The sequence below is a fragment of the Ochlerotatus camptorhynchus genome, unplaced genomic scaffold (assembly GCF_037179485.1).
Source record: "Ochlerotatus camptorhynchus isolate MF236.1 unplaced genomic scaffold, CSIRO-AGI_Acam_v1.1 ptg000209l, whole genome shotgun sequence".
NCBI lineage: Eukaryota > Metazoa > Arthropoda > Insecta > Diptera > Culicidae > Ochlerotatus > Ochlerotatus camptorhynchus.
In genome coordinates, this window is record NW_027040699.1 from 4,409,264 (window position 1) to 4,432,078 (window position 22,815).

The 22,815-nt window shown below is 41.4% G+C and overlaps 2 protein-coding genes across 2 annotated transcripts in view; one reads left to right on the forward strand and one right to left on the reverse strand.

Moving 5' to 3' along the window:
• Nucleotides 1-10,012, reverse strand: part of LOC135703151 (macoilin) — a 41,140-nt gene extending 31,128 nt beyond the window's left edge. The window contains exon 1 of the mRNA XM_065224257.1: nt 8,831-10,012. Within this exon, the coding sequence (XP_065080329.1) occupies nt 8,831-8,907 (77 nt within the window). The 5' untranslated portion in view covers nt 8,908-10,012. The remainder of the gene's footprint in view (nt 1-8,830) is intronic.
• Nucleotides 10,013-20,125: 10,113 nt separating this feature from the next.
• Nucleotides 20,126-21,098, forward strand: eEF1beta (elongation factor 1-beta). Its single transcript, XM_065224243.1, has 2 exons — nt 20,126-20,306; nt 20,446-21,098. The coding sequence occupies exons 1-2, from the start codon at nt 20,227-20,229 to the stop codon at nt 21,038-21,040; spliced, it is 675 nt and encodes a 224-aa protein (XP_065080315.1). The 5' UTR covers nt 20,126-20,226; the 3' UTR covers nt 21,041-21,098.
• The last annotated feature ends 1,717 nt before the right edge of the window (nt 21,099-22,815 follow it).

Below are 22,815 nucleotides of genomic sequence, written 5' to 3' on the forward strand. Positions count from 1 at the left end.
GTACTGAGGTAGCTCTTGCTTCAACTATAGAAGTAGTCAGAGGTTCAAGAGCATAATTAATTTCATCTTTGGTTTGCAAAGGAATGTTTGGATCGAAGTTATATTCCATAAATGTTCGATCAGCTCTATGGTAATTGAAAGTAGAGCTGTTGGGATTACAAATTATTTCTTGGGATATTTCAAAAGTTACTGGAAGGTGATCAGAACCGAAGTCAGCATGGATAACCAATTGGCTACAAAGTTGAAATGGATCAGTTAAGACCAAATCAATAGTTGAGGGATTTCTTGCAGAAGAAAAGCATGTTGGGCTGTTTGGATATTGAATAGTGTACTAACCTGCAGAACAATCATCAAACAGAATATTACCATTGGAATTGCTTTGAGCATTATTCCATGAGCGGTGTTTTGCATTAAAATCACCAATAATGAAGAATTTAGACCTATGACGGGTAAGTTTCTGAAGGTCACCCTTGAGAAAATTCTTTTGCTGGCCTACGCATTGGAATGGCAAATAGGCAGCTATAAACGTAAGTTGTCCAAATTTTGTTTCAACAGAAACTCCCAAAGTTTCAAAAACTTTGGTTTCAAATGATGAAAGAATTTTATGTTTGATTCGTCTATGAACAATGATGGCAACGCCGCCACAGGGTCCATCAAGACGATCATTTCTATAAATTGTAATTGTAATTGTAATTTATTATCGTAACGTTAGCCTGTCGGTTACACCATTGCTCAGGTCAAGGAAAACACAACATTTGATTTTTAACTAAAGGAGAACAATAAGTCATTAGTGGAAGTAGCTTTCTTAGTAGGTATGTAATTCTTAAACTAGGTTTGAGATCCTGTTGAGAGCGCTGTCTTGAATGCGCTGATCGTTGTCTGTCGTCGTGTTGCTAGAGGGAGCTGGTTCCAGATGATTGCACCTGCGATCATCACACTCTTCTTCTTCGATGTGGTGTGATGGGGAATCGCAAAGCAGCGGGCCCGCTCAAGCTGTCCTCTTCTCAGGTGTTGCTGCAGATAAGGTGGGAAAGCTCCTGCGTACCCTTGGCGAACAAAACAGCTGATTCTATTCCGGTAATTTGTGTCCAGGTCGTGTCCCAAAATAGAGTTCCTTACAGCAGCAGTGGATTCTCTGCGTCTGATGCCATAGACAAAGCGAACTGCTGCCTTGAAACAACGGTTTAGTTGATCACGGAGCGCTGATGACAGTCCAGGATAGTAAGTGACGTCACAGTAGGTGAAAAACGACACGAACACTGCTTGCACCAGCTTTATTCGGGTTTGAACTGACAAAACTGGAGCGAATCTTCGGAGTGTCCGCAACGTTCCAAAAACTTTGGCATCACGACATCACATGTCGATTCCACTTCAGGTTGCGATCCATCCTTAGACCAAGATTCACTACGTTGTCAGACAAAATAATGTGTTCTCCGCAGAAAACGATGTTAGTGGTTGGTGCTACCGCTCCTTCTTTGCTAAAAATAATTGCTTGCGTCTTCTTCGGGTTGGGGAAAAAAGAGTTCTGGCTGGCCCATCGCTCTATGCTTTCCAGATCGTTGTTTATGGCTTCGACGAGTTGGTCTACGTTTGGATGGCACCAGAAATGTAGATCTGTAGGTCATCAGCGTAGAGCTGATAACTGCATCTCAGTCCACGGGGAAGGCTATTGATGTAGAGGCTAAATAGCAAAGCGCTCAAGCACGAGCCCTGGGGTGTACCATCTATCACTGATCTCTGGGAGGACATCATATTTCCTATCCGTACCGCCTGGGTGCGATGATCGAGGAAAGAAGAGATAAGGTCGCATGCATTGTCGGTGAAAGAAAATTCCTCTCGAAGTTTTCTCTGTAATTTGCGATGATCAACACAGTTGAAGGCCAACAAAAAGTCAACCAGGACCATAACTGTACACTGCTCGTTGTCGAAATGGTCATAAATATCGTGCGTCACTTTTGCCAAAGCTGTTGTTGTGCTATGGCCCTTTCTGTATCCTGATTGGTTCGATGCAAGCAACTTGCGATCGTCCGCTTCCACGTGCCCAACAATTTGGTCGAGCAGGATCTTCTCGAGAATCTTGGAGATGGCATGGAGAACACTAATTGGCCGAAAGTGTTTAGGTTCAGTCGGATTTGTTACCTTTGGTATGGGCGTGATGAGACCTTTTTCCAGACGGTAGGGAACGATCTGGCATCAATCACCGCATTGTACAGGTTAACCAGTACAGGCAGTACAAACGGGACCAACATCTTAACGAATGAGATAGGGATTCCATCTGAACCTGCAGCATTGGTTTAAACTTCCATAATCTTGCGTGACACTTCGTTGGCTGTAGTCCTTCGGAATTCGAACTGCATCCCACCACGGTCCGTAGCGGTACGGTGCGCCGGTTCAACTTCTGCTCTGTTGTCAGTCACAAGCAGTCGATGTCCCTCGCAGAAGAAACGGTTCATCTCATCAGGATCAGCATGTTCAGCGGCAACGTTCTTCGTGAGCCCTTGAGTGGTCAGGTTTAAGGAACGTTTCAGTTATAACGGCAATATGCACGTTATGAACTCTCAAAAAGTTAAATAGTTCGTCTCCATTATCTTTAAGAGATCGAGCATTCCATTTTAAAATATTTAATGCTTTAAAATGCATTACTGAATTTTAAAGTCATGACAATATTATTAGCAAATTTTACTCCAGTTTGAATAGCATCAAACATGGAGTTAGATTTAAGCATATCAGAAATCATGTCAATTAATGATTTCTGTAAAAATTCCATTTTAGGGGCAGTAATGCTTCCTAAGTCAAAATGGTCAAAATTTCCGTTAGAATTACGTTGGTTAGTATTTTGATTTCTACCCGCTGCATTAGCAGCATAGGTAACTCCATTAACTCGCTAAACATTGTTAGCAGCGAGGGGAGTAGGTACAGATGAAACATTTGAAGCAGGGGTGATATTTGTACCTACGGGTACGAATGTAGAATTTGTTCCTCGCACTCCCAAAAATTGGATTTGTGGTTTTCAACACAATTTGAACATTTAAATTTCTTAGGATCTTCCTTCACAGGACAGTCGTCCTTTGCGTGAGAGGAATCACCACAATTCATGCATTTAGCTGGCATGTGACAATTTTTAGTTCCGTGACCCCACCCCTGGCACTTACGGCACTGGGTGAGGTTTTGGAAATTTCCTCCAGTCTTCCTGAAGTGTTCCCACGTCACTCGGACATGGAGCATAAGGCTAGCATTTTCCAAGGCCTTAAGGTTGTTTAGTTCACTAGACTTGAAGTGAACTAAATAAAAATCATTAAAAATCCCGTTGCGAGAATCGCCAGGACGGGGTTCAATTTTTCCTTTTGATTACTTGGAGTGGCACAACTCCAAGAAATAATTTTGCCAGTTCATCTTTGATCTGATCCAGGGATTCACACTGGGCAGACCTTTCATGACAACCTTGAACACATGTTTAGTTTTGGTGTCGTAAGTGAAAAATTGATGCTGCTTCTTGAGAAGATATTTGAATCCGTCCAAGGTTTCAGCCAATACACGGCATTCACCCCGACGGTCAATTTGCAGTGAAAACTTAAATTTCACGAAGTTCAAAAGTTCCGTGCGAAGAGCATGGAAATCGGAAGTGGTTATCACAATAGGGGGAATCTTTTCCTTTTTGGCATCAAGCCGGGAAAGTTTATTAGAATTTTTCCTAGATTGATCAAATTGATTTTTTTTTTTCCTTTGGTTTGTTTTTTCCGTCGATCTTGTTTTCCGTGCTGAGCACCAATGCTACCGACGTGCCAGGAAGGCAGCTCCCACACCTGGACCCTACCTATCGACCCATCAACTCATGAACCGGGGACCAACGGCTTTACTTCCCATCCGAAGGAAGGCGTGATCAGAGATGTTATGCCTCAGAACATCCCGGCGGCGCCGACTGGGATTGAACCCAGGCCTGCTGGGGTGAGAGGTAATCACGCTTACCACTACACCACCGGCGCCGTTGTTCAATCAAATTGATTGCTCAAATTAATTTCATCAGAAGGGGGATCAAGAGACTGAAACCACTGGAAGCGGATCCCGTTCTGATAGAGGATGTTTATTGGATAGCGGAAGATCAAGTGTTGTACGTTTTGAATATAGTTCTAAGGTACAAGAACAAGAATCCTCGGCTCTGTAAAGTTAATTCGATTGAGCCTTATCAATAAATTAATGAACAAACAAAATCCTAAAGAGTTCTGTACAGAATCCCGAGACTGTTCTGGAGAAAATTTCTAGAGAATACCTAAACAGAGTAATTATGAAGCCTTTTTTAATGTTTCTGAAAAATCCTTGGCAAATATGCAAAGATATCCAGAGGTAAGTCTTCAAGAAACAATACTATTATTAATTCTTGGCGAAAATTCATGATGAATAAAATTAGACTAGAATAATATCATTGCTGAGATTCAGAGACCACGTCCAACTCCCCGTTGCCCGTTGCCCCGTGGGTCGAACGTTGGGTAGCGCTGCACTAATTAAAGCATCCAAAAAGTCAACCATCAAACATTGTACAATATGAACTTTGAATGAATTTTCCAAAATTAGTCATAGCATAGCGCTCGCAACGGCGGAGACTACGACGGCGGCGCACAGTGGTCCAAACGGCGAAAAACGTGATCGTGTGAGATTACGCAAAATCCTTTGACTTTAGGTATATAGTGTCTTCAGAGAAGTTTTAAGGCATAATTGACGCCATCTTTTGACGGTAGCCATTTTGTGATCAATCCCCCTAAAAGTTAGATCCAACACTCATTTTTTTATACAGTTGAGATAGAAGGTTTGTGTATTCAGCAAAGTTGTACATTATATAAATACAAACAACTTTGCTGAAGACATGAACCTTCTATCTTTTTGCTCAATTGATCTATAAGGCGTTTTTTGTGGACGTGCCTCTTAAATCATATTTTTTTACCATAACTTTTTCTATGTATTTTTTACAGGTTTGCAATGTTCTAAGGACTTCTTTGTATTGTTAAAATACATGTTTTTGTGGAACATTGTTTCTCGCTATTTCCTATATACTTGGAGATATTTGGGATTTTTCAATAAAATTGACCTATTTTTGAACTCAAATATTTCATAAGGTGGCAAATGGTGGCAGATCAAACAACTTACATTTGAAAGTACAACAAAAATGCTGCAAAATCATGCCGGAGTTGTCTACATCGAACTACATCCGGAAAAGTTACAGCTGTTTTAAGAAGGGATCAAAATCAAATGTCTCCTATTAAATATTTGATCTCATTCGAATGGCAACATTCAGCTATTCAATTTTCTTTTCCGTAAGGGTTGCCATGAATACGTAAGGATTGCCATGATCACAAACCACGTGTCGGCTACGTTTGTGGTGGTAAGAGAGCTGTCAGCAATCTCTTTTGTTTAGATTTTTATTGGTTTAGTTTCATGTGTATAAAAAGCATCTCACGCACACTTGTTCAATTATCTCCGATAGTACAATGCTCTTTGTAAAACCACGGCTTGAAGGTCACTTTGGAAGGAGCTTTCATCCGTAGTGCTCGGAAGTGTTTTTTGTGAAGTGCTCTTAGTTTTCTTAAATTCAGCCGAAATAACTTCTTAACTATCCGGTAAATATATTATAATGATTCTTCAGATATTTTCTTCTATTCTGGCGTTCAGCATGATTTGAATGCTTTCCAATAACATTAATATGGTAACACATTATTTACTTATATTATACTAAAATGTTCTATTAGTATCTGCAGGAGAAATGGATTATCGTCAGGTGTTTCTGCTTTGGAAAAATGCGGAAGGTGACAAAAAAACCAAATTGGGTTTTTTGGTTAAAGAAATAACACGATGTCTTGAAATAGATGCAGAACTTGTTGATGTTATGTCAGAGATTGAAAATTACTTGGATAACATTTGCAAATATTTCAGCCAGCTGTGGCAGAGGCATAACCGCACAATGGCTAGAGTTCTGGAAAATAACGTTGCTTATTTTGACAAACCATTTTGTTTTTCCTTAAAAACATTCCATCAACGTCCAATGTTACACACAAAATAATTAAAGCGTTTGTCGAAACTTCAGACTGTGTGAAAAGACGAAGAACAGCGGTGCTTCGCTCAGCTCATAATGCTGATGAGTTGACCTATGCTGCACAAATGTCATTGCGTTCAACTGGGCAAAATGATGCTGCTTCTATTGTCAAAGAAGCCACACAAACTTCCCCAACTCGTGCGACAAAAATTTTAAAATCCTGGAAATCATCGAAACTTCCGGAAATAGTTCCATTCTCTGACTCGGAAGCGTTAGCTTTGATTATTGAACAGGATTTGACAAAATCTCAATACATCAACATTCGAAAGGGTGCAAGATTGAGAAATGCGCAATTATATCCTTCGTACCATAAGGTTTTAGCAGAAAAACAGCAATGTTACCCTGATCAGGAATATATTCATGTTAGCGAAACTTTAATTGCAGTACAACTGCAACAGCTCTTGGATCACACTACTTTACGGATTTTGCAATCTTCTGCAGATATAGTGAAAGAGCTTTCCGCCGATGAGCTTTTAAAAGTGAAAATGATTGTGAAATGGGGGTTTGACGGAAGCAGCGATCACAGCCAATATAAACAACGGTTTACAACGGACGAAGATGCATCAGATTCGCACATGTTTTTAACGTCAATTGTCCCGATAAAGGCGGAAACTAACGGAAAAATTGTTTTTCAAAATCCCACCCCATCATCAACTCGGTTCTGTCGGCCATTAAGAATTCAGTTGATCAAAGAAACAACAGAAGTATCGGTAACCGAAAAACAAATTGTTGATCGTGAAATAGCAGATCTCGTTCCATTCAAAACGAGCATAAATGGGAAAACTGTGATTGTGGAATACAGCATGGTTTTAACAATGATTGACGGGAAAGTTTGTAATGCTATCACATCTACAGCATCCTCTCAAAGATGTTACGTTTGTGGTGCAACTCCGAAACAGTTGAACCAAATTGAAGATGTTCAAAAACGCGTTGCTGATGAAACAACGTTCCAATTCGGACTATCGACTCTTCACGCCTGGATTCGATTTATGGAATTTTTTCTACATGTTTCGTATAGGCTTGATATAGAAAAATGGCGAATTCAAGGAGTTGAAATTGAAAGGATGAAAGAACGGAAGAAGACAATACAGAATCGGTTCAAAAGGGAACTTGGATTAATAATCGACAAACCGCGTTCGACTGGGGCAGGAACGTCAAACGACGGTAACACAGCTTGTCGATTTTTCAGAGATGCAGAAAAGTCTGCAGAAATCTTAGGTAAATATATATCAGTTTATACTTTTCTTTATTCCAGCACGCATTTTTCATTATCTAGGTCTAGACTTACATGTGATTCAGCGATGTGGTACAATTTTGCAAGTTCTGGCTTCTGGTCGTACAGTAAATGTGGAAAAATTCGATATTTACTGTATAGAAACGGCACGAAAACTAGTTCACCTGTATCCTCCACAAAATCCTGTTACATGGTTCGAGAATCATCAACCAATTTATGGTGCCCATTGGTCAACTTTCCGAGGAGGCACAAGAATCGATGAATAAAGTCATCCGACAGACACGAGCGTTCCATTCAAGGAAAATTTCTCGGGTGGCAACGAATACCGATCTGCTGTATCGATTGCTAGAGTTGTCTGATCCATTCATTACAATGAATAGGATTAGTAAGTGCAAGCCAAATATGTTATTTTCTAATGATGCTCGATTCCTACTAGATATGAACGACTCAAGTACTGGGTCTGATTCTGACGATACTGATAGCGAATAAAACAACATAAAAAGCGGGTTTTATTTTTTATTTTAATTCAAAAGAGAGTGTCATTAACGCAACATATCAATACAAGAATGTTCATAAAGCTTTGGAAAATGATCTAACGAAGAATTAAGATCTTTATAAACATACCAGACAGATAGTCACAGTATCTCGATTGTCGCCTTTTGAATGAGATCAAATATTTAATAGGAGACATTTGATTTTGATCCCTTCTTAAAACAGCTGTAACTTTTCCGGATGTAGTTCGATGTAGACAACTCCGGCATGATTTTGCAGCATTTTTGTTGTACTTTCAAATGTAAGTTGTTTGATCTGCCACCATTTGCCACCTTATGAAATATTTGAGTTCAAAAATAGGCCAATTTTATTGAAAAATCCCAAATATCTCCAAGTATATAGGAAATAGCGAGAAACAATGTTCCACAAAAACATGTATTTTAACAATACAAAGAAGTCCTTAGAACATTGCAAACCTGTAAAAAATACATAGAAAAAGTTATGGTAAAAAAATATGATTTAAGAGGCACGTCCACAAAAAACGCCTTATAGATCAATTGAGCAAAAAGATAGAGGGTTTATGTCTTCAGCAAAGTTGTTTGTATTTATATAATGTACAACTTTGCTGAATACACAAACCTTCTATCTCAACTTAAAAAATAAATAAATGTTGGATCCCACTTTTAGGGGGATTGATCACAAAATGGCTACCGTCAAAAGATGGCGCCAATTATGCCTTAAAACTTCTCTGAAGACACTATATACCTAAAGTCAAAGGATTTTGCGTAATCTCACACGATCACGTTTTTCGTCGTTTGGACCACTGTGCGGCGGTGGCGTCAAAATGTCGCCAAACGTGCGACTAGCGACAGTTCCAATTTCAATCTGGCAGTGCATGCATGCGTGCGTGCGTTCGTTCGTTCGTCACGCACTGATAAAAGAAACAACAAGACCATCATGATAAAATATCCCACGCGAGGAATCTCCCCGCATGAACCTCATACATCCGGTGGTGCACTTACCTTCCAATCTGTTCTGCTATTTTATTCCTCTTGATGGGTCGCCGAATCTTGCCACAATCGGCATTTCTCCTCTTCATTATCCGCGGTGCTGCTGCTGCTGCTGCTTTCTCGCCGTGGTGGTTCCGTTTTCAAGCGTTGCTTCTTCCAACAACAAACAAAGACAACAACAACAACCCCGAAGGCAACTGCACTTCAGCGAGCCACCAGCAGTGTCCTTGTTCCTCTTTGCCTTCCTCAGGGGGGACGCACTTCTACAAACTCGCAACCAGAAAATTTAGCCCCTCTCGGAAAAATCAGAAGGAAAACTATTTTTCCTTGTTTTCGCCTTCCGATTTTCGCGTGTTAAATTTAGAACGACTCTTCTTGTTGAGGTTGAGGTTTTTTTTCTGTGTTATTTGCTCTTTTTAGCACCCACTCGTTTATATTTCCCTCTGCCGCACTCGGTCGGATCTTGGCTCTGCGAGTGACGACGACGACGACGACGAATCAAAGTGATGAAAATTGTTTCTTTTCCGTCGAGGAAAACACTCTCACAGTTAAAATAATATTCCTTCGCTGCCCTCGCGGAGTCTGGGGCATCCGTTCTCCGTTGGCAGGACTGTGTTAAAACCAATAGACCTTTTTCTTCTTTCCAACACTCGAAAAATTGCAGCAGCTTTAACGACGGGAAAAAGCAAAAATCGAACCTTTTCTGACACCTTCTTCGCAGCTTCCTGCTGCTGTCGTCGAACTTTAGGACGTTCGTGAAAAAAAAAATGTCCACCACTCTTATCCGAGTTTCCGTTTCTCCGGGCAAGTGACTGGATTTCCAACTCCCGTGCCGTGCACCCGGGTGCAATAGTCGCCAGATCCGATCGAGATTTTTCACACACACCAACTCTCTGGAAGGTACGGCCAAGTAAAACAATCACCACTCTTTTCGTTTTCCGCACCAAGCTCGTCGTCCGACGTTGATCGCTTGTCCAATATATTTTCCCATTCACATCGCTCGCCAACCACACACACTCTCCGCACTACTTTTCACTTCACTGCGCTCTGCTTCCGTCGTAGCAGCTCCGTCCGTCGAAAATCGCTTTTTTCCCTTCCTTTTCGCGATAGGACAGGAGTTTGATGGTTCTCGCGTTCGCTTTCGTCTTTTCTCTTTCGCTGCTGCTGGTGATGATGATGCTCGTGTTGCTTTTTTGTTTCTCTCCCGCGGCGAATCGCTTTTTCAGATGCGACCATCAGTGGTGGAAGCTGCGAATTCGATGTTTTTTGACCGTGTTGCGTCAAAAACTGACAACAAAGGCGAAATGTTTTGAAAGATGAACGATCATCAGATGCAATGTCGTTTATATAAGGTCCGGGTCAACAGGCTTATTGGTGTTAGTGAAATGTTTAGTTGGGTTCGTATTTCATTGCAATGTTTACCCTAATAAAAATAACCATAAAAGAGACCTTGACGACGTGTCCGGGGTATCATCCAAACCATTTGTGGGATAGTTTGCCCATCCGGGATACAGTTCGTTTATGGTATTTATTTATTAGGGTACCTTTTAAAACGAAATGTTTACAATATTTTTTTTTTGGTTTTGTCTTTTGAGACAGGCTTAGACCATAACGTTTACAATATTTTTGCTTCTAACACCTGTTTCTGTTGGCTTCACACTTAAATTATTTCGCCGAGATTCCAACAGCCGAGTAATTCTGAAATTTATTTTGCTGAGATTCAGTCAAACAATTGCCGAGACTCAGCGAACAAATAAAATTTTGCTGGGATATCAGCTAACAAACAGATATTTTGCAGTGATATCAGCAAAAGTGAATGCCGAAGTAAAGCCAACAATCAATACGAAACTAACTATTTTAAATTGGCTCACCACTTGACTAGCCTATTGGTCCCAAGCAAACGATTTAAAGTACCCCATTCTAGTCGAAATTCTAGTACTACGCAATGTTTGTTTTGATTCGCTATGAAAGTTTGACAGATAAAATGAGGGTTTTTTCCTATGTTTCGAGGGGTGAATCGATTAGCTTGGGACCGAAGAGAGTACCAGAGCTGAGCCAAAAAGTTGAGCACGTTATTTCGGGACCTTCTAGTCTTAGAGTTACCTCTATGGTAAAGCCTAGTATACAGATCGAAGCGAAACGAAAATTGAAGCACACGAAAAATCATAAAATTTCGCTAGCGAAAAAGGTTGTGAAAAAATGTTTGTGGAACATTTTCCAGTTTCCTTTTTTCGCAGTTTACAGTTCATGTGAAACGAAATCGGTCAGTTTACACCTCCGGTGAAGTGAAAATCTGACAGATACGCTCTTTCTCGAAACGTCAACTTTTCGCTTACCTGCTGCTCTTTTCGCTAGCGCTGCATGCGCGAAAAAAAAAATGAACGTAAGCGAAAAAGATACGATCCACAAAATAAGATTTCGCTAGATCGTATCTGTTTACAGTTCAAAGCGAAGCGAAATATTTGCCAATTGCGTTTTTCACGCAGGTGAAAAATGTTGTATTTTGTATGAGATTTTCGCTTCCTTTCGATCTCTATACAGACCTTAATCGGCTGTTGGAGATTTTACCGAGCTAGATTAAGTGTGTTGGACCCAGGCTTAACTGTTTAAATTTGATGATTACACCAAAACACGCTCACAGTGAAGCGTCGTATGTGAAAAAAAAACAAAGCAACCACTATCAATCAGCAGATGCGTCAAGTTATTTCTAAGTAGATACAAAATGGGTTTCAACGGGATTCAGCTACTGCTGGGTATGTTTTATTAAATATTCTTATGTTTTAATAAATATTATAAATTTTTTTAGATATAGCCACCCAGCTTGATGAGTCAGAACAGTTTTCATCTGCACATATTCCCAGCGTGGGATATTTCGAAGAAGAGGAAACAGTTCCGCAAGAAGGATTGCCTCCAAGCCTAGATCTAAACGTTCACGATGATGCTTCTCCTCGTCAGAATAATGACAACGCTTTACGACAATCGGTTGATGATATCCGAGCCGCTTTACAAACTGCTGGTGAGTGCTTTTAAAAGCTGTATTCAAATTCACGCAAAATTCCTGATTGCTTTACCTTCCCGACCAACCATTTCGTTAATTTTCTTTAATTTTCTATACATCGATCTTCAAAGCCATTCATAAGAAAAATCGATAGCGATCGTCACCATTTCATGAATAATTGTAAAGATGCTAAAAGTCTAATCGTGAATCGTTTATAAAGATCTTTCTCAAAATATTGCTACCAATCGTTACCAATGTTAAAATATCGATTGTGTTGCCAGATAAAAATATCGATTTCTGTTGTAAAATCAAAATATCGATACACAACTGCTGATTTTATTTGCGATTTTTTATCTGCATGATTTCTAGTTTCGATCCCATGCCATCTGGGGTGTACTGATTTCGTTGTTGGTTGCTAATCCTCGGATACACGGCTGCTGTTGATGAGCTTATCAACGACAGGCAAACACACTCTAGTATGTGGTGTATTGAAATTTCTGTAAATCTTTTCATACATGAATTCAATATTTATTTGTCATAACCATCAACCAGTCAGCCATGTAGGTGTAATAGAGGTAAAAAAGGTGTAAATTTTCCTCATTGGGTTCCAAATGCCGAGAATCCCACCACGCATGCTATCACGGGTTATTACATATATAGACGTAAACTTGAAGAACGACAATAGTAAACATTTGCTGCATCGCGGCCATCGGTCTTCTCGTTCATTTACCGGCAGATTGCTTCTTTCGATGATATGCCGAATATGTCGATAAATAATATAAACATTGCCACCTGTCACCTGGTGTGTCTCGAACTCTCTTTAACCAGCGTTGCAAATCGACAACAAGGAGATTATAAATGTGTATCGATGGCAATCTTTGTTGTTCTTTGTCAAAGTTCAAAGTTACGATGATATCAGTATTTAAATATTTATTGATGAATATTTGTAAAGAATACTAAAGTCCATGTGACATATCGAAATTAAAAGAAATTTAGTATGGCACCTTTATAGATTACTATCATATGGCCGATGAAGAAATAATCTTAAATGTAAGTATCGATCAATAAAGATTTTTAAATGTGTACATCGAAATCATAGAAAATTTAAAGTAAAGAATTGCTGACATAAATCTTTATTTCTGTATAAAGAACTTTGAAGAAGTTTCACGAATGGTTGGTCGGGTAGTGTTTCTAACGTATTTTAATTTGAATGCTTACACCGAGGGGGACGACTCTATCTACGATGCACAAAAGATTGTGTTTTGCTGTGGCTAGCTGCGCGCACGCTGAGTAGATAGAAAGAAGATTGATGACGATTCTGAAGATTTCCTGCAAAAAGATGATGCGCGATGCAAGTAGATGCGACAAATGAAAGAAGATTTTTCGAAGATTGTTTCGCTAGTGGGAGATTTGTTGAGCATCTTAACCACAAACGAAGTGACAGACGACTTACTGGCGAAGAAATCCATTTAAATAATGTGGTTCACTGTGATAGAATTTTCTTGGAAGCTTGTGCCATCATCCACCAGATGGGTTAGTTTTTTTGTTTTCATTTGAACAAAGTTGATTTTGTGTACAATGATTCTTTGACAGTGTGCAAAGAGTGCGTATCATTTTGTCATTTTTTTATGCATTTCAGTTTTGAGTAGAGTGAAAGAGATAGAACCAAAACATTCTAGTACATTTGGTGAAAATGCTAGTTCAATCCAGTAGTAGTGTTGCCATGTGGTTCAATCCAGTAGTAGTGGTGTTGCCGTGTGGTACACTGAAAAATTGCAATAGCAGGTTAGTCACCAAAGTTTTCGAGCCGCTCCGTCTGTCACTTCGTTTGTGATCTTAACATGAGATTTAGATGTGTCACCCCCCTCGGCTTACACATAATTTTTCGAAAAATTAAAAATCTCTGTGGTAATGATCAGTAATGAGAATTTGTAAAATTTGCTGTTAAGATAATTCGATTTACTACAGCCGCTAATTGGTTTTCTCGCTATAGAAGTAATTTGAAGTTGAAGCAGAAGTTCTCTGTTGTCAAGTGAAAAGGAAGGGAATCTTTCATAAACCATCATACTATTGGTCAGAGGTTTTCATCAAAATTGAAAGGCCGAGTTTAGTTCACGAACAATAAAAAGAAACTTTATTTAAGAAACGATGTTAACACTTCGAATGTTCGCCCACGAATGAAAATGGCACCTACAGTACCTTTTTGTTTTTCTCTTCTCACAGTGTTGCCACCAACCAAGATGAATGAGTAAGGTGGCACGGCAGTTGTACTCATAACACTCCTCCTCAACGTATAGTGCCACCATTCGATGACAGTCCCAGCATTCCTGAGAACTTCCGTTGTTTCGTAGTTCCCAGGGGCTTAGTAAGCACGTCAGCCACCATGTGCTCAGTTGGACAGTACTCTAACTTCAAGAGACCCTGCCCACACAGCTGCTTGACAAAATGCTCTCTTGTCTCAATGTGTTTTGACCGACGAGTGATCCTTTCGGAATTCACGAAACTTATACAGCTCTGATTGTCTTCCATCATCGTCACCGGACCATCATCTGGCTCGCCCATCTCTTTCACCAATCCACGAAGCCAAACAAGTTCTTGCGTAGCTTCGCTCAGAGCCACATACTCTGACTCCATAGACGACAAGGTAACACAGGCCTGTTTACGACTGGTCCATGAAACAGCCCCGTTAGCATACCAGAAAGCGTATCCGGTTGTTGACTTCCTCGTACTAGCGTCGCCAGCCCAATCAGCGTCAGTATAGCCGATCAGACCACCACCAGATCCGTTATACACCAATCTCCAATGTTTAGTCGCTTTCAAATAGCGAACCACTCGCTTCGCTGCTACCCAGCATGCCTCCGTAGGAGCACTCACTTTACGGCCAAGTATCGCCGTACTAACAGCAATATCCGGCCTAGCACACACAGCAATATACAGAAGGCCGCCAACCAAACTTCTGAACTTCGTTTCGTCAGCGAAAGAGGCACTCGTATCTTCCACTTTTAAAAACCCTTCGTCCATTGGCGTCTTAGCAACCTTTGCATCACTCAATCCAAACTTGTCAATAAGTTTATCGATGTAGCCTTCGAGGCTCACACTATAGTCACCCTTCTCTCGCTTAACCTCCAGTCCCAGGAAGTAGCTCAAGTCTCCGAGATCGGTGATCTCAAAATGTCTCTTCAACGATTGGTACACTGAGTCAATCTTCTTTTCATCTTCACATCCAACCATTATATCGTCAACATACACTAACAGGAATACCCTCTTCCCATCTTCGATCTTCATGTATAAGCACTGATCAGAACTACTCTGCTGAAAACCCATGTCCACAAGAACACCGTGTAATTTTTGGTTCCAGCAACGTGCGGACTGTTTGAGTCCGTATATGCTTCTTTTCAAACGGCAAACCAAGTGCTCCTTGCCTTTCTCCTCGTATCCAGGCGGTTGCCGCATAAACAAGTCCTGTTCAAGCTCTCCATATAAGTAGGCCGTTCTGATGTCGAAATGCTTAAGTGTCATTTTCTTCTTTGAAGCTAGAGCAAGCATCATGCGAAGAGTCGTATGGCTCGTGACGGGAGCGAAAACTTCATCGTAATCCTCGCCGAACCGCTGCGAATAGCCTTGAGCCACCAGACGCGCCTTGTGTTTGGTCACCTCCCCAGCTGCGTTCCGCTTCAATTTGAAGACCCAGCGGCAACCTACCACCTTCCGTCCTGCAGGTAACTCCATCAGCTCCCAAGTGCCATTCTCCGCATGTGATTTCAACTCGTTCACCATTGCTGCTCTCCATTCTGCGTTTTCCTTACAGGTTAATGCTTTCTTCAGATTCCTGGGTTCAACTGCAGTATGTACAGTACCCGTTGCATAGGTCTCTTCAATCAACCGTACTGCCGCGATTCCTTTGTTCGGACGACCGGATCTGCGTGCGATTTCATCCATAGGAAAACCTCGGAACGATGGTTCCTCATCGGTCGCGCTATCATACTGCGTTGCATCAAGATCGGTATCATTTATTTCGCCAACACTTTCCTCGGCATTATTTGTACCGGCCGCCGGATTCTCGAGCGGTGAAGTAGGTCCGAGTGACACTACCACTCCTCCTGACGTCGAAGGCTCCTGTTTGGCAACCTCAACATCGCACTGTTCCAAAAACTTCGCATCCCTGCTAATGGTGATTCCTTTCGTTTCCAGATTCACGAACCGATAGGCCTTCTGCCCCTCCGCGTAACCAACGAACACCAATTTCTCCGCCTTTTTATCTAGCTTCCGGCGCTTCTCCTTAGGAACATGTACGAAGGCTTCCGATCCGAATACTCGAAAATATCCGTACGCTGGCTTCCTCCCGTAGCACAGCTCGTAAGGCGTAGACTCTACCGAAGACGAAGGCAAGCGATTCTGCAGGTAGTTGGCAGTCGAAATCGCCTCGCCCCAAAACAGCTTCTCCATCTTCGAATCCGCCAACATGCACCGCATCATCTCAACGAGGTACCGGTTTTTGCGTTCGGCCACCCCATTCTGTTGAGGCGAATACGGAGCCGTCCGTTGATGCACTATTCCATGATCAGCAAAATACTTCTGCAGAGACTTACTTCCATACTCTCCGCCACCATCCGATCTGATGACTTTCGGATAGTGCCCAAACTGGTTGCGTACCAAAGCACAATACTCGCGAATTTTCTCCTCGGCCTCCGACTTCTTATGCAACAGGTAGATAACCGTATAACGACTATAGTCATCCACCATTGTCATGAAGAATCGACTACCGCGCGCTGTTGGCACCTCCATGGGTCCTCCCAAGTCCGTGTGCACCAAATCACCAACAACTGAAGCTCTCGAAGATGAAACTTTCGGAAATGATTCACGGCTCAACTTGCCCTCACAGCAGGATTCGCAAACAGACTTTACGTCACAACGATCCACTTTTAAACCGTGTCCCAAATCATTCCGCAGAATCTTCATTACCGCCTCCATGTCACGGTGCCCAAGCCGACGATGCCACAGGTGTAAACAGGAAACTCCATGATTCGAATACGCTAACTTGGCTTACTCCGGAAACCGCTGCAGGTGATATAGGCCACCCTTACGTTGACCCACTAACAGCACATTTTCGCCTTTCAGGACTCTGCACCCAGTCTTATTATCGAACGAAACTTGAAACCCCAAATCAGTAATTTTACTCACCGAAAGTAGGTTTGTTGCGAGCGACGGCACATGGTACACGTTGTCCAGCGAAACGTTCATACGAGCACCAATTCCGTTCACGGCCACAAGCTTGCTACTTCCTGCACCAGTCGATTTGATGCATTGGCCGTCAGCCAACGAGATTGCTGATTGCTTCGATTTGTCCAGCTTCACCAGGATAGATGCGTCGTTTGTCATATGAGAAGTGGCACCAGAGTCTAAGTACCACAACCCGGCTTCTTCAGCTCTCCCAACGAACAAACACAGATCCACACTATCTTCTGCTTCAACGGCCACGTTTGCCTTTTCACAAGCTGCTTTTTCCTTCCTGTCAGCCACCAACTTCCGGCAGTCTCGCCGAAAATGGCCCTCCTTACCACAATAATGGCACAGTTTTTCGTTCTTCTTGTCATTTTTCTTTTCACTTTTAAATCTACTCTTCTCACTACCTCCACTCGACACCAGTGCTTTTTCTTCTCCTAGACCTTCCTGCGCTCGACGTCGGCCTTCATCCAACAGCTTCCCTTTGACGAAGTCGACCGTGAGGTCTGCATCTGGTCGACTCTCCAACGCCACGATCAAGCCATCGTATGATTTCGGCAGGCTCGACAGCATCAAGGCTACGAACGACGGATCCTTCATTTCTTCACCAAGTGCGAGTCGAAGCCGCAACGACGTGAGCTCCTTCAGGTGCTCTCCCATGTTGCCACCCTCCGACATCCGGGTAGCAAACATCTGGCGCATGACGTGGATTTTACTCGAAAGAGATGACCGCTCGTGGTATCCCTTAAGAGCGTCCCACATTTCCTTCGACGTAGTGGTCTGCATCACGTGAATTAGCTGGCTGTCTTCCAGTGCCAGACCGATCAGCGCCCTCGCCTTCTCGTCGTTTGCGAGCCACACAGCATCAGGTTCCGCAGGTTTCGGCTCCGACACAACTTTCAGCACTTTTTCACGGGACATTAGAAGCTGCATTTTGAACTTCCAGATTGTGTAGTTCTGGTCGCTCAGCTTCTCAATCGAGATGTGTGATTCCGCCATCTTGTTTAGTGCAGGCACGAACACGTTCACTCCCGACTTGTTTACTTCGCAAAATCCACTTTTTCCGCGACGATGAACCGCAAAACTCGATACTTTCCACGATAACCTGGGCCCACAACCTATTGGTCAGAGGTTTTCATCAGAATTGAAAGGCCGAGTTTAGTTCACGAACAATAAAAAGAAACTTTATTTAAGAAACGATGTTAACACTTCGAATGTTCGCCCACGAATGAAAATGGCACCTACAGTACCTTTTTGTTTTTCTCTTCTCACAGTGTTGCCACCAACCAAGATGAATGAGTAAGGTGGCACGGCAGTTGTACTCATAACACATACGAGTTCCACTATTTTTCTCTTGACCTGACTCTTATACACAGACTCTAGATAAACCTATTGACAAATCCAAGTTTCAATCGGCCACCATGGCGCTGCAATCGCAGCGGTGATAAGTCCGAAATAATGTGTCAAACTGAATACATTTTTGAAATTTCAACCAAAAAACTATTATTTTGTATTTATTCTAGCGAGTTTCTGTGGGAGTCAAAACATGATCCGAGCAAAAAAGTAGTACTCGTAATAATGGTATATAATTCTGAATTTTATCGTGCTTTGTTTCGAAAATATCTTCCAAATAAACAAACATCATCCAGATCACCCGATTCGTCCACCGACTAAATCTATTGCCACTTAAAAATTAATTTCAGTCGGTGTATTAATGAGCAGATTAAATCGTTTTTCGTCTGGTGCTACACCGAGCAATCGGCCTATTTAATAGTTTTTCGTCGATTGATTTAGTCGGTCAACTTTGTCTGTTGTTTAATCGGCAGATGATTTCAAACCTTAACATGTTTTCAGTAATTTATAAGTCTTGAAGTAGCTTTTTATTTAAGAACAATGCATTACAATATAGTTTTATGCATTTTGTACAAGATTCATCCATGCTGACAAGAAATTTTCATGAAATTACATTGAAATTAAATAATTTTGCAAACAATCAATGAAATTTTCAAGGGCTGTCACAGACTTATCACCGTCGGTTAGTGCTTATTCCTGCCACCAGGCGCGCATGAGTTTAAGTTGGCATTTTAAACTCGTTTTTCTACGTTTGCATTAGAAACACTCAGAGGGAGAGATGGGCGGAGAGAATGTTTTGAGCCAAATAAACTGTCAAAATCTGAGCCAATCGAACATTCCAATTAGACTTTTTTCCGATGATTTCTTATTCTTACTAGAATAAATTTGAGAGTATTGCAATCGAACAGAAATTCAATCACTTTTATGTTTTGTGTGCTTCTCAAATCCAACTAGTTTTTGGAACCAAAAACAATATTCTAACTCTATTGATTAATTGATCTTCTTCTTCTTCTTCTTCGCATTTCAAGCTTATTGCATATCGCATATTAGCTTATTGCGTGCTCTCAACTTAGTGTTCTAGATGCACTTCCACAGTTATTAATTGAGAGCTTTCGATGCCTGTACCATTTTTGCATTGGTATAATTGTGTGGCAAGTCCAATCATACTTCTATGCCCAGAGAAATCGAGAAATTTTCCAACCCGAAAAATTCCTAGACCGGACCGGGAATTGAACCCGGCCACCTCCAGCATGGTCTTGCTTTGTAGCTGCGGCTTTACCGACTGAGCTAAGGGAGGCCCTATTGATCTTCATTGGTTAATTAATGGCACCATGAAATGTGCAAAATATCGCGATGCAATCAATTATTATTTTGCACGTAAATTATATCAAAAATAAAAGTCATTTGAAATGCTAGCTCCTAGCAAGGGATGCAAGATAATTTAGGAACAAATCCCTGCTGCCGAATTGTATTTTGTTTTCTCCGCCTATCTCTCCCTCTGAGTATTTTCTAGTTTGCATGATGCGACATTGACCCTTATGAATGCTCTCTGTCGAATTGTAAGAATTCTTAAGTTCTTTTTTGCCTCAGTGTAATATAATATTCTTATCCCTCGTTTCGTTTAAATTCTAAAACATCGCACTGTTCGTTTTGTTGTCGTCTCACTGATTATTTTTTCTCACGTTTTGGAAACGTTCTCCTCGACGTCTCACGCTCACGATTTTCTCACCGGCCTTGCCTTTCTCTTCACGATTCTGCTGCCGCTGGTTGGACATCGTGCTCGTACCTAGATCGGACGTTTATCTGTAGTAATTTACGTAAAAAACCCACAAAAATGGCTTTCGGAGACGTCAAGACCCCCAAGGGACTGCAGGAACTGAACAACTTCCTGGCCGATCACAGCTACGTCGAGGGGTAAGCAGATATTTTGGCTAAGATTTTTGTTCGGCATGTTTTGAGGTTATGGGATTATTAGATTCCAGGGTTTATTGACACGTAAACCGGGGATGAGATCATTAATTTAAAAATATTTTATTTTATCGTAATTCTGCAGGTACGTACCATCGAAGGCCGATCTGTCGGTGTTCGATGCCCTGGGCAAGGCTCCAGCTGGAGACTCTGTCCATGTTCAGCGCTGGTACCGTCACATCGCCTCGTTCAGCAAACAGGAGCGTGCTGCTTGGGGAGGCCAGGCATTGCCACAGGTAGCCGGAGGCAAGCCAACCGTTGCTGCCCCTGCCAAGGCAGCAGCTGCCGACGATGACGATGACGTTGATCTGTTCGGATCGGAGGATGAGGAAGAGTCCGCCGAAGCCGCTAAGCTGAAGGAGGAACGTCTGGCCGCCTACAATGCCAAGAAATCGAAGAAACCCGCCCTTATTGCCAAGAGTTCTATCATCCTGGACGTCAAGCCTTGGGACGATGAAACCGACATGAAGGAGATGGAGAAGTCCGTCCGTAACATCGAGATGGACGGTCTCCTGTGGGGTGCCGCCAAGTTGGTCCCAGTTGGTTACGGTATCCTCAAGCTGCAGATCTGCTGCGTTATCGAGGACGAGAAGGTTTCCGTCGATGAGCTGCAGGAGAAGATCCAGGACTTTGAGGACTTTGTCCAGTCGGTCGATATTGCTGCCTTCAACAAGATCTAAGCGGGATGTTGTAGTTTATAATCTTTGACTGTTCCATTAAAGTTTCCTTCGAACATAATATTTAGTCTTAACTTAATGCTCATTTGCACGAAAGCCAATAAATTATCAACGGTAAGTTTTTGTAATCAAATCATTATTTTCGGATTATCTTTTTTTCTAAAACAAGCAATAGCCTTGCGATGTCTGCTGTCTTGGTTTTGGGAGAATTGTCACAGTATTTTTGCAATCATTCGGTTGTGTTCATATTTTATGAAGCTGTTATTAACCACCAAAAAATAGAAAATATGTTTGGATTTAAAATGCCTGAACTCATACTTGAAAAATGGACAGCTGACCTAATTATTTTGGTTTTGGTGGTACAGTACAATCCCGTTTTTGGCAACACATGGTTTTGGGTTTCTTGGTGCATTCTTTAAAATCAATTGGAATCTAAATTTAGTTTATGAAATTAGGTAACTGTAACGATCTTTATAGGGGTCAGAAATGGCTGGTAATTAAAAACTGGGGATCAACATAACGGATAAATTCAGTGCTGCAAAATCTCGACAGTACACGGTGATATTGACAATTCTGCTTTGGTCACTCATTTGAGCTAACAGTCATAGTCAAGGCAAATCATGTCAATTGTCAATGACAATGGTGTCAGTGACAAAAAGGGGCAGATTTGTTTATTAGCTAAATTTGTAACAAAATTAAATGACTTGAGCAAAACAATTACATGGTTCCATTTTAGTGAACAAGTATCTACGTTCTGAGCTACTTGGATAACAATAATGTGACACAGAATGTACTAAATTACACTTTTTGTTACCAGGTGAATCTTTGTCATTGACGAAAAAATGAATGAGATTTTGTTGAAGGTTTTTTTGAGGATCAGTCTGTCAGTGACTACGTGACGAACAATTTTGTCAATATCGCGCGAAAGTCTGTCAATGACAATGACAAATCTCGGCACTGAAATTTGTATTGCTAAAAACCGAGGGTACTGCAACAAGTTAATTTGATAAACCGGATATCAGGGTGACAACTACCCGGAATTATAACTGGTCATTTGATTGAAACCTTACAAACAATAGCAACTATGGGCCCCTCATCGTCAGTTCTGGTCACTGCAGCCCAGTGGCAGGCGCGTAGGCAACATGTTATACAGTGACAGCGGGCCCATCAGCACAGCAAAATATATTATTTGAGCCCGCGACATCCTGCCTTTACTGTCAAACGCTGCTGTTGGTATAAGTCCGCTGACTTCTAAAAAATAGCGATGTCCCACATTAATACGAAAATACCATAAACGAACGTTATCCCAAATGATAGAGCTATTCCACAAATGGTTTGGATGATACCCCAAACACGTCGTTTAGTAAAATAACCAATACAAGTTTATTAGAGCAGAGTTAGGCATTTTTAATATTTTTGATGATTTTAGATCCTTGAAAACTTAACAAGTCACCAATTTTAAATTTTTTGTTTTCCATTTCAAGGATGAGTGTACGTTTTCCAAGTTTGATATTTCACAAAACTTACTGTTGTCTGTTACAATTTTTTGAGTTCAAAGTGTTTTTTATGTTACTTCATACGCGAAGTTAACGATTTTCAGAGTTGGTTGGAAATGCTAACATGAAGCTTTAGTGTGATGATTTATTAGCTAGAGAATGATCTTTAGAAGAGGGTAGGTGGATAGTTCCGTTAGAGTACGGCAGTATGAAAATTGAATAGAAGTTGAAAAAGAGCGAAGGGCCATTAAAGCGTCAGTTTTTTCAAGATAGACGCACATT

Excerpts from the sequence above, each read along its gene's own strand:
- eEF1beta (XM_065224243.1), top strand. The coding sequence starts at position 20,227 with ATGGCTTTCGGAGACGTCAAGACCCCCAAGGGACTGCAGGAACTGAAC. Across the intron at positions 20,307-20,445 it reads GATCACAGCTACGTCGAGGG|GTACGTACCATCGAAGGCCG; the intron begins GTAAGCAGATAT and ends GTAATTCTGCAG.